Here is a 13,165-nt window from a genome sequence, read left to right on the forward strand (position 1 = left end):
GGGCTGAGCATCACTCCCTAGTGGGCATGCCAGGTGGATCCAGTCAGGTGCATGCAGGAGTCTGTCTCTCTGTCTCCCCATTTTTCACTTCAGAAAAAAAAACCCAAAAGAACAAAATGCAAAGCTCACATATATCCTCATTATACAGGACATTTTAAATATAAAAACACAGACTAAACGTAAAAAGATGAAAAAAATACCACACAAACAATAGGAAGAGAAAGCTGAGGTGGTTATGTTAATACAAAAATAGAGATTTTAAGGAAAAAAGTATTACTAAAGATAAAGAGATATTTCATAATTATTAAAACATGTAATTCATCAGAAAGATGTATCATAAAAGTATACATAACTAAAAACAGAGTTTTAAAATACAATGAAGCAAAACACACATAATCAAAGGTAGAAATCCATAAATCCATAACCATTGTTGAAAAGTTTAAAACACCATTCTTTCAACAAATGATAGAATTAAACAAAAACATTAGTAAAAATATGAGATCTGAATAATACTACTAACCAGCTTGATATAATTAACATTTATATAGAACATGTTAGTCAAAAACTACAAAACACACATTCTTTGCAGTATACATGAAACAATGACCACAATAAAACAGATGATTAGTAAAAAAGGATAAAAAATATTAGAAGATTGAAATTTCATGGAATATCTTGACTCACAAGAACATTAAATTAGAAATCAGTCACAATAACAACTCTAGAAAAGCCTTAAATACTGGGAAATTCAACAACACAAACATAAATCAAAGAAGAAATCACAAGGGAAATTATAAAATATTTCCAACTAAATAATAGCAAAAATACAACTGATCAAGTATTTGGAGCACAGCTAATTAGTGCTTAGAGGAAAACTTAGTTTTAAAGGCTTATATTAGAAATGAAGGCTGACTAGGCAATGGTACAGTAGATAGAGCATCAAACCGGGATGTAGAGGACCCAGGGTCAAAACCCCTAGGTCACCAGCTTGAGCGTGGAATCACTGGCTTGAGTGTGGGATCACAGACATGACCCCAAGGTCGCTGGCTTGAACCCAAAGGTCACTGTCTTAAAGCCAAAGGTCACTGGCTTAAAGCCCAAGGTTGTTGGCTTGAGCAAGAGGTCACTGACTCTGCTTGTAGCCCACCTGCCCCCGTGTCAAGGCACATATGAGAAAGCAATCAATGAACAACTAAGGAGCTACAACAAAGAATTGATGCTTCTTGGCCCTGGCTGGTTGGCTCAGTGGTAGAGCGTCGGCCTGGCGTGGAGTCCCGGGTTCGATTCCTGGCCAGGGCACACAGGAGAAGCGCCCATCTGCTTCTCCACCCCTCCCCCTCTCCTTCCTCTCTGTCTCTCTCTTCCCCTCTCGCAGCCAAGGCTCCATTGGAGCAAAGTTGGCCTGGGCGCTGAGGATGGTTCTATGGCCTCTGCCTCAGGCGCTAGAATGGCTCTGGTTGCAGCAGAGCGACGCCCCAGATGGGCGGAGCATTGCCCCCTGGTGGGTGTGCCGGGTGGATCCTGGTCGGGCGTATGTGGGAGTCTGTCTGACTACCTCCCCGTTTCCAGCTTCAGAAAAAAAAAAAATTGATGCTTCTCATCTCTCTCCTTTCCTGTCTCTCCCTATCTGTCCCTCTCTCTGTCACAAAAAAATAAAAAAGAAAAGAAGAAACAAAAACTTAAAACTAATTGTCTATGAGTCAACCTTAAGAGGTTAGAAAAAGAACAAATTAAATTCAAAGTAAGAAAAAGGGAAGAACAGGAATCTAAAACTAATAATATGGAATGCAACTTTTCCAAATAATTTTTCAAGACGCATTTGTAATAGCAGAAAAATATGTATAAAATACTTGAGGACAGAGTTTACAAGACACATAAGACTTCTATTCTGAAAACTAGACCGCATTACTGAGAGAAATTTAAAACTTCAAGAAATAAAGATACCCTATTCACAGATAGAAAATCTTAATACAGTTACCAATTATATGTAATCCAAATCACAAAAGGTGTTTTGGGATTTTTGTTTTGTTTTACAGATACTGACCAGCTGATTCTCAATTTTATATGTATTTAAGTGCAAAAGACTTGGAATAGTCAAAACAAATTTTAAAAAGAACAAAGTCGTAATACTTAACACTACTTGATTTTAAATTACTTACTCTAATGCTACCCATGTCCTGTGCCTGACCAGGCAGTGGCACAGTGGATAGAGCATTGGCCTGGGACACAGAGGACCCAGGTTTGAAACCCTGAGGTCACTAGCCTGAGCACAGGCTCATCCAGCTTGAGCACGGGGTCACTGGCTTGAACATGGGATCACATACATGATCTCATGGTACTAACTTGAAGCCCAAGGTTGTTGACTTGAGCAAGAGTCACTGGCTTGGTTGTAGCATGCCCCCCTCAGAGAATATATAAGAAAGCAATCAATGAACAACTAAGGTGCTACAATGAAGAATTGATGTTTTTCATCTCTCTCCCTTCCTGTCTGTCCCTCTCTGTCTCATTCACTAGAAAAAAAAAAAGACAGGGTCTTGTAAGCATAAAGATAAACTCATTAATGAAAAAGAACCTAAGAGTCCACAAAAATATCCAGTTTTCTTTTTTCTTCTTTTCCAAGTGAGAGGAGGGGAGATAGACTCCCACATATGCACTGACTGGATCCACCACGCATCACTCACTAGGGGCCAATGCTCTGCCCATCTGGGGCCACGCTCGCAACCAAGGTATTAACACCTGAAGTGGAGGCTCCATGGAGCCACCCTCAACACTCAAGGCCAATGTACTGGAACCAAGGGAGCTATAGCTGAGGGATAGAAAGAGGGAAAGAAAGAAAGAAGAGAGAGCCAGGAGGAGGAGGAGGAGTGGAGAAGCAGATGGTTGCCTCTTCTGTGCGCCCTGACCAGAAATTGAACCCGGGAGTTTCACACACCGAGCCGACGCTCTACCACTAAGCCAAGTGACCAGGGCCAAAAAGATCCAAATTTTATGCTTAGATCATTTTTCAAAAAGGTGCAAAAGCAATTTGAAGTAAAATAAAAATCTTTTCAACTGATGATACAGGAGGAACAAGTAGATATTCACATGCACAATAAAAATAAAGCTTGGCCTTCACACCCCATACTAGTTTCAAAAATTAATTCATGATGGACCATAGACCGACAAGTAAAAGATGAAACCATGAACATTCTAGAAGAAAATACTAAACACTATCTTCATGACATGGGAGATTTCTTGGACAATACACAAACAGCAATAACCTTAAAAATACTGATAAATCAGACCATCTAAGTTAAGAACATTTAAAGACACCATTAAAAAATGGAAAGGCAAGCCACAGAATGGGTGAAATATTACTATACATATACGTGACGAAGATTTATATCTAGAATATATATTTTTAAAACTCCTTAAAATAATAAGAGAAATAACCTAATTTAAAATAGGCTTACAGTGTGAAGAGACAATTCACAAAGTATAAAATATTGTCAATAAGCACACAAAAAAGGAGCTTATCATATCATTAGTTATCAGGAAAATGAATATTAAAGCCACAATTAGATATCCCTAACACATTCTCTGGAATAATTAAAATTAAGAAGATAGGTAATACCAAATTATATTATGCAGAGAGAGCAACCAGAATAACTACAAGCAAACACAGCCAGTGGAAATATAAAATGGCACGACCACTTTGGAAAATGATTTGTCAATATCTTAAAACCAATCACAGACCTATTGTGCAACTCAGCAATATCACTCTATGCATTTGCCAATGAGAAACAAAACATGTTTACAAAAAGTCTTGTATTCATACCAGCTTTATTTATATTAGCCAAAATCTGAAAACTCAAATACTCATCTAAAGGAAAATGGATAAAAATGTGATACAATGTGAAATAATTCCATATAATAGAATAATAAATACTCAGCAATAAAAAAAGAATGAACTTCTTATACCTTCAACAACATGGGTAAATCTCACAAACATGCCAAACAAAAGAAATCAATCACCAAAGAGTTCATACTGCATGATTCAATTTATGCAGACAGTTCTAGATGACAGAAGAGAAGTTTTAGATGAGAGAAAAGGTGGAAAACAATCAGAAAAGTAATTGGTCTCCAGGAAGTAGAGACTGACTGGAAAGAAGTATAAGGAACCTTTCTGTACCACAGAAATGATCTACCCATTGATAAAATTGTGAGTTACACAATTGTCTGCTCTTGTTAAAACATGCCAAATTGTACTCAGTATTTATTCATTTCACAATATGTAAATGCTATCTTGTCAAAGAACTGTAAACATACTGAAGTCTATTATTAGCTTGCTTTTTATAGAGGAATGCATTAGTGATTCTTAAATTACTTTCTGTGTGTTTGGGGGTTGAGAAAATATTTTTTTTTTCTTTTTTTTTTTTTTTCTGAAGCTGGAAACAGGGAGAGACAGTCAGACAGACTCCCGCATGCGCCCGACCAGGATCCACCCGGCACGCCCACCAGGGGCGATGCTCTGCCCACCAGGGGGCGATGCTCTGCCCCTCCGGGGCATCACTCTGAGAGACCAGAGCCACTCTAGCGCCTGGGGCAGAGGCCAAGGAACCAACCCCAGCGCCCGGGACATCTTTGCTCCAATGGAGCCTTGGCTGCGGGAGGGGAAGAGAGAGACAGAGAGGAAGGGGGTGTGGAGAAGCAAATGGGCACTTCTCCTATGTGCCCCGGCCGGGAATCGAACCCGGGTCCCCCGCACGCCAGGCCGACACTCTACTGCTGAGCCAACCTGCCAGGGCCGAGAAAATATATATACTGATGAAAATTTAAACCAGGTTTCTTGCTGCTGGAGAAGGAAGTTACCATGTCAAAATGGAGATTACAATGAAGTCATTTAAAATAAAAGAGGTCAATATAAACTCATTCATAACATAGACATAAAAATGAATGCAGATTTGTATACGCACAAGTCTGTGAACATGGGCAAGTATGAATCTGTACAAGTGTATCCCCTAGCTCTGTATACCAGGGTGGCCTAAAAGCAGTGATAAAAAAATTCATCTGGAACACAGATCTTTGCTTCTAAATAACATTCTTCACTAAAAGGAATCAGAACTCCTTGGAGAAATGGCTGATTCCAGAGTTGGGAACGGGAAAGAGGAGATGAGTCTGGAACATTCATTGTGCCAGAAAGCAAGAAAGTGGTCAAAGAAGGATAGTGACACATTGAAAGGACACAGGCGGTCAAACATGGCACAATTTGAGCATAAAAATAAATGACAAAAATGGATTTATAGTATATTCACTAAGATTCCAAACTAAATACAATGCATAATACTATATTCTGAATCAGGAAAAAAACAGCATAAAGGACACTGAGACAACTGAGAATCTGAACATTATCTGTGAATTAGATAATAATATTGTATCTCTGACAAAGTTCCTAATTTTGATCACTATACTGTCATCTGTAAGAGACTACTTATTCTTAGGAAACACATATCAAAGCATACAGAACTACAGGGGCATGTCTCCAACTTATTTTCAAATGGTTCAGAAAAAAATATGTTTATCTATATGAACATGCAGAGACACTGCTAAATAAATGGAGAGAAAACTATAAAATAACTGAATCTGAGTGAAAAGTATAGAGGAGTTCCTTCTACTAGTCTTGAAACTCTTTTTCTAAGTTTGAAATTATATTCAAACACCATACAAAAAGAACACGTACAGTACAACTACAGTGTCTGCTCTGAAAACCATACAGTGCAAGCAAGGCTCAGCGGTAAGCACACGAGAGACCATCAATGTTTACTAAAGGATACACACTTTTTTAAAAAGAAATGTAAAAGTAAATATGAAAAGCATCTTTTCAGTACCAAATTTACATTTTTTCCCCATTTCTTATCAAGTTCCCTCTACTGTATAAGAGACTCCTCAGCTTCAGCAGTCGCCCCTTTAAACTGCTGGTAGACTTGCCTGTGACCTTCATTTAGCACTTACCGCACATTACTTTGAAGAGTACGCTTTTATATATGTATCCCACTTGCCTAACTGGGTTGTAAGCCCTGTGAGGGCAGGAATCACTTATACCACTTGGTATTTTCAGTAGCTTAATTAGTGTCATAAAGATGTTTTATTATGTAATTAGTTGTTAACGTTATGAGTTTTTAGCTATCAGTTTAAAAGAACTCTATAGAATGATTTCTACTAAAATGCTACCTGAAGTTTTCTTCCTGTAATTGCTCTAGTTGTAACTGTGCATTAAAAAACTTTTTGGCAACCATTGTATTTGGATCATCAAAAGATCCATCCAACTGGTCAAGTTTTTCATTCATCATCTCATTCTCAGAAACCAGTGAATTCTTTTCATCCTGAAGTGCAGTCACCTAAAAAAGCAAATACACAAACGTAAGAATCAATAGTAAATAAGCTTGGAGTCCAGAGTTCTGGATTCTAATTCTAGTTAGCCTATTAAATTAACTTTGTCAAGATAATCCCTAAGGATCAATCCAACTCTGGAATTCTGGATCTAGGAGGTCTCATCCAAACAGAAAAAATGGGAGTAATCTGATTAATATAAAGAAAACAGAGTTTATACATATAAGGAGAATATCTCCAAAGTGTTATACCTGTCTTGGTTCTAAAAAGAAAATGTTTCTAAGTCTCTAAAAATTGATGCACCAACTAACTTCAAAAAATTAGTTTCCATTTTAGTTATAAATTTGTAGGATGCTGTTACCTAGTAAGCCAAAAGACATACACATATGCACAGTTACCGTTTTAGTTTCATAGAAGAAAATTATCAGTTGCACCTCAAGCCTTCAGGGGACAAATACATTATTTAGTTAACAAATCAAAAACAAAAATCTGAATTGAGGACATTGAGACTGTTCTCTTATGATTTAAAATAGGTAAAAACGTAACTTTAGAATCACATCAATAGCAGTACCTGATTATGCTTTTTATTTTACTTACATATTTGTTACATTTATTTAACAAACATGTTTTGCTCTCTTGGTTCTATTTCTTTTCCACTTAAAAAATCTTTTAAAATTTACAGCAAGGCTTCCTACTAAGACCAGAAGTTTATATATGCTTTATTAACATTAGTTTTAAAAAATTTGACCTATCCTGACTTCCAACATATTGTACAAGTTTTGTATTCATACTTCCAATAGTTATAACTAATTTGATTCAATGATATTAAAGAGACACTGAGCTAATAACAGGTAATTAAAATCCTTAATTTTGCCTTAAATGCACTAAAGGCAAGTTGCAGGCATTGTCCTTCAAATGAGAGACACAAAAGTCTGGGAAACTGTCCCCAAGCAAACTATAGAAGGAAACAATTTTCTTCCCTAAATTTAGTGCATGTATCTGTCCTTGCCATATAAGCAGTTTAGCAACTATTACCTGTCATATACAATCCTAAATGACTGACATACAAAAAAGAATGAGAGTTTTGCCCTTAAAATCCTTATACTAGAAATGTAAACAAAAAATTGAACTTACATATACCATATTACGGTAAATTTATCCTTTTGTATAGTTTCCAAGACTTACTGCATAACTTAAGACATTTGCATTTTCATCTAACAACAGCAACAACACTATAGTTATTAAATATACTCAGTGCTATGAGTGCTACATGCTAGCCCCTGTTCTAAGTGCTTTATGTATATTAATTCATTTAATCCTCATAATCACTGCGAGAGATATATACTATTATCGCATCATGTCTCAAAAAGTGTAGAGAAATTAAATGATTTGCTTGAGAGGATATAACCTGCTAGTAACACGGCCAGATTCTGAATCTCGGTGGCCCGGTTTGAAAATCTACTTCTTTAACCATTAACTATATTATTGTCTCTCATGTCATGTTTACTCTGCTAACATGTACGTAGAGATGAACACAAGAATTATATATACCTGTGTTCATATACACATACACGTTAGCAAAACAAAATTGGCACTCATATTTATTGGAGGTCAAGCACTTATAAATATTTCTACCAATCACCTCACTTAATAATCACACCCTATGAAATAGATACTTTAATTTCCCCTTTTTAAAAAAGAAAAATTGAAAGCCTTATTTAAGTACTATAGCTAAAATTCTATAATTAGAATGACCTTTTCAAAGAACTAGTTAAGCCAGCAATTTTCAATTCTAAGAGAAAAATAATTATGAAATTCATGCTTGAATATACAAACTTATAATACATTTTTTTAATGGGCCCCTCTATGAAATGAAACCCAACCTCCAAAACACTCTGACAATTAATAGATTAAAACCAAACACTTTTATACTTAAAAAGGGAATTTTTCTCCGATCAGGTTCCTTCTCCACACCTGCATGTCTAGCTCCTGGCATCTCTGCCTCAGTTCTTCCTTTTCCGCCAGCGCTTCCTGGAGTTCTTCCAGGGCCCTTTTAAGCTGAAATATAAAATGTCCTCATTCTTAGTAACTCATCTTTTGACACAAATTGAGAGATATACTTTTATCATAACACAAATGTACACTGATCTTGGGAAAGGTTTTTAAACTTTACCTATTATCAAGTAAGTCTTAATTTGTTGTTTTTGCGTGCATAATAATTACAGAGTTTCATTAATATTTAAGGCTAAGGTTTCACCGAAATAAAATTTTATTTAAATCCTTATGAAATATTTAAACAAAAGAGCATTAAGAGGAGACACCGGGAAAATAATTTAGAAAACAAGTTTATATTTAATTAAAATCTTTCTAGAAAATATCTTAATTTGAAATACTTCTTCAGATAAGTGATGACACTAAAGAAGAAGAGGTTTTTAAAACTATTACAGGGGAAGCACTTGCACTTCCCTCTCCTCTCACCCTTTCCTTTACAGCCGGATCGGGTTACAGCCAGAGGAAAGGACCTTTTTCCCAGGTAAACAGTCATGTAATAGAACCAGGAAAAGGACACTTGAGCACAGGGTCTTTCAGCTGTTTCTTCCATATTAAGAGAGAGGAAAACAACTGCGACAAAAATTACCTTAGCAGATAAATTAAAACTTAACATAATTTTTTTAAATTGTCCACTATTTGTGTAACCATTTAAAATGCATTACATGTTCATTACAGGTGTCAGAAGGAAGTTCAATACCTCTCCTCCTCAAACATGATCATAAAAACTCTGTAGACAAACACTATTTGTATTCATGAAGAAATGCATAATAATATTCAATTGAGATCTTCTAACAGCATAAAATACCTAAACTTCAATGAGAAAAATAATCTTATATAATATGTTCTCTGTAAGCTTTATGATAGTAATTGGCAAAGTACTGCATCATTGCTTTGACACTTTCCTCATATACTGTAATACTCACCTGTTGCTCTAATTCTCCAACAGCATCATTTGTAGGAGCGCTCAATATTTCTTTACTCATCAACTAGATAATTAAAATAGTAAAATTAAGTACAATAAAATGACATTTATACAGTAAAATGTTAACTTGCCTTTTTTTCTTGTCTTAATTTGATAATCCTTAGAATATTATTCAAATAAAAATTTTACAGAGGTTTAAGTTCAAATACCACAATGTTCAAGGCATCATACTGGTGAGGACATTGTAAGCAAAATATGCTTGAAATATGTAGATATACTGAAAATACTGTGTACTAAAAAATTATAATCCAAGTTCTAAACAATGAATGACTAAATAAAATTAAACTTAATAAAATGATTCTTCCATAACATAAATTAACACTTTTAAAATACAGCATTTAAATGAGTGATTTGGCAAAATTACTAACTCAAAAAGAAATTTTAAAAGTAGGAGTTATATGAAAAAAAAATCTTCTAAAATAACTGTTTTGCATATGAAAAGCAGATTTATTTATGTATAATGAAACTCTGAATTCAAACCAACAATGCAAACTCAGTGCGTACAGACTTCTGAAGTCCTGTAGGATGTCTCTCCCTAAATCATACCCCTTCCAAACTGTGTTTGTCCTCACTAGTCCCTAAATCTACCTGCTTTCCCTCAGGTCTCCTCTGTACTCTTATCTCAGCCTTTATCGTGTGATTTTAAGAATTAGCATGCAGCACATGAATTCTGGGACTTTATGCTTCAACTTAAGATAACTGGACTGGCCTGACGCAGGCTACTTGGCTCCAAAACCTAAGTACGTACCACCGTTCTGCTCACAGTTCTAACATTCTGAAAACGCATATGACATATACAAATATACACACACACACATTTTTAAATTTCAGGAAAGATCATTCTGTCAGAATAAAAGAGAAGAAATACAAATTCCTATCTAGAGAGAGGTTATTTATCCTAATTAGTTCAAGTTATTTAAAGGACCTTGACAATACCAATTTATCTTTTAAAATGCAGAGGAACCAAAATTGGTTTTGACGTCCTTTTAAGATATTTTTTTTGGGGGGGGGGGGAATGACATAATAGCTAAAGGTAAGTAAACCTGCTGCAAAGATCAAATTTATAAAAACAGAAAAATAAAATAAACGTCCATAAAATTTATGTGAAAAGTTTATATAGTTTGATTTAAGATTTTCATTTATGTGACTATGATCTGACTTACCTCTTGAATAGCAGTCATAACCACATGTTGAACAGACTCTTCCAGTGTCATTATATTTTGAATATGTTCTATGATTTAAAAATGAAATCAGATCTGAAAACAAATCTACTCTTTACCCACAGTACTTTAGCCATTCAATTAAGTGTAAAAATGCATTTACCACATAATTATCTATGCAAGTACATTATTTTTCCATAAGAAATATGTCCATTAAAAAGTAAAAAAAATAGAAAATATTCATATAAATATTTTTAAATGGCTTAAGAAAAAAAACCTCTAATTTTGTTATAAGGAACAGAAAGAGTAAAAATTGCAAGTGTGACATTTTCTTCCCTCGTGTTAAAATATTCAATATTACGGAAAAAATTCAAGTGTATTAAATAAATTCCTAAAATCTTAAGTCCAGAAAGTTTCATTTTATTGCCTTCTTAGTTCATTTAAGGAAGGCTTTCAAAGAAGAAACAGATATAGCCTCTTGTAAAAGCCTGTTCAACATTTATCAAGTCTCATCTCAAGAAAATACTTATACTTTATTACAAACACACATGCAACAAGTTAGGCTAATTCTATCCCAATAAGAAATGAGGTAATTGAAAGACAAGATAACCTGGACTTGTTGATCTTTGAATATATGTAACCTGATTTATTGATGTCGCTCCATTAAAAAAATAAAATTATAATTAAAAAAAAAAAGAAATGAGGAATCATGAGAGTAAGTCTTTTATATATTTGCAGATTTAAATCCATTTCGACTATATGTTCTCTAGTTAAAACAATTTTTCAAAAACTTTAAGCTTAGACTTATTTTCTGATAGTTTTATTGTTTTAATAACTTCTCTGGAAAACTTAAAAAGTTCTTTAAATCTTTATTTTGTTTGTGAAGCCAAAAACTAGACAGAGATTCTGATTCAGGTATGCACCTGAACAGTAAGTGCTACCAGGGTTGGGGAGGGGGAAGAATTAACTAGAGAACGCAAAGGCAGTGGAATGATTTCCTTTAACTAAATTTTTTAGATAGTGAGTGATTCAAGTTTGCTAAAACCTTCCTAAAAATGATCACTTTACCTGCCAAAATACACAGCATAGTGTTTACTAAACTAGTTCACTCTTTCAAGATTAGTTTGTTGCAATACCTTGAAATATTTTGAAAATTAGTTCTGCAAAGTATAAAGGAGTGAAGCTGCTTTATGTTCTGGGTGTGTTTTGTTATTAAATTTTAATTAAATTATTAAAGGTTTTTTTTTTCTCATTTTTCTGCTTACTCCTAAAAATTTAGAACCCAAATACATACCTCCAAAATTAAATTTAAACATAGTCCTGATTTTTTAATAATAAAAACTAAACTATTTCTTTACATTTACTACTTGCTAAACTTTTATTTATGTATTTGGAATTGAATTTTATTTTTAAAATATGAGGACTAAATTGTTAAGGCTTAGAAGTAAATTGTGAAAATATACTACACATTACATTAAAATTTGTAGGAGCAACATTTCGAAATCTTAATTTAAGGGAAAGTTCTGGCATAAAATGTCAATCATAGCTTAAAAGAGGAAGAACTGATTTATTCACAGTAGAAGAGGTAAAAGAGGTAACAGAAAATGATAAAAGAGATAACAGATAAAAGGAAATAGAACAAAGCCAAATTTGTTTCTTTAAAAAGGAGTATTAAATCTGACCAACATGCTGAAATTAAGCAAAAAGATGTGTGAACCCTGAGAAGATACCTACCAGGAAGGGCTCCTAGTGGCTGAAACAGCTCAAATTTTTAAAAAACAGAGCCTAGCAGCCATTTCTGCACAGGGACTTCTCAAGCAAGCTGCATTTTAGGGAGAGCCTGCACTGAACGGCCTGCCTCCATTGTGTTCCTGCTATCTGAGCCAGCTCTTATAAAGGAGTACCAGAATCCTATTTCAACCAATAGGACTGAAGTTTTCCCTATCCAATTGGAGCTGTGCAACTCAAACCTACTAGAGTGGCTTTGTTCTGACCAATCAGGACAGTGCGCCTTTTGGACCATTCACACCGTGAGGATTTGGAGTCCTCAGCTGCATGAGGACAGACCAAACAGGGAGCAGTGGTGGGCACTTCTTTCCATATAAGCCAGCTCCCCACTGGCTCTGAGAGTATACTTTCCCTTTCCATCAATGACTAAAGACTACTTCTGCCTGCCTAAGCTCAAACACTGAAGATGTCTCGCTGGAATGGAACAGAGCAGAGCAGACCAGTGCAGGCCAGATCAGAATGGCACAGAGCAGAGCAGACCAGCAGAGCACAAAGCAGACTACTGAAGAGCAGAGCAGAGGGGAGCCTGGCCCCAGGGCTGCCTTACAGCCCTGCTGTTTTACACTGAAGAAAGTTTCTTCCTTCACTGCACTCCAAATTGGGGATTCCTGCTGGTGGTGAATTGGTGCCAATGATCACTGAATGCAAGATGTTATATATAACCAGTAATTGAAACAAACAAATCTTTAATTAAATAAAAAATTAAAAAGATCACAATAACAAAAAATGGCTAATTTAAAAATTAGTTACTATTTTTAATTTGTAATTACGCATTTAAAGAAGTTTTAACTTTACATGAGTAAATATTTCTTAT

At 35.0% G+C, this 13,165-nt stretch overlaps 1 protein-coding gene across 1 annotated transcript in view; it reads right to left on the reverse strand.

The window, feature by feature from the left end:
• The window catches only part of HOOK1 (hook microtubule tethering protein 1), a 64,259-nt gene that overhangs the window by 28,199 nt on the left and 22,895 nt on the right, over window positions 1–13,165 (reverse strand). The window contains exons 6-9 of the mRNA XM_066269056.1: window positions 10,567–10,634; window positions 9,345–9,407; window positions 8,344–8,427; window positions 6,211–6,377 (exon numbers count right to left, since the gene is read on the reverse strand). Coding sequence (XP_066125153.1) covers window positions 6,211–6,377; window positions 8,344–8,427; window positions 9,345–9,407; window positions 10,567–10,634 — 382 coding nt within the window. The remainder of the gene's footprint in view (window positions 1–6,210; window positions 6,378–8,343; window positions 8,428–9,344; window positions 9,408–10,566; window positions 10,635–13,165) is intronic.

This window comes from Saccopteryx bilineata, chromosome 3 (genome assembly GCF_036850765.1).
Source record: "Saccopteryx bilineata isolate mSacBil1 chromosome 3, mSacBil1_pri_phased_curated, whole genome shotgun sequence".
Taxonomy (NCBI): domain Eukaryota; kingdom Metazoa; phylum Chordata; class Mammalia; order Chiroptera; family Emballonuridae; genus Saccopteryx; species Saccopteryx bilineata.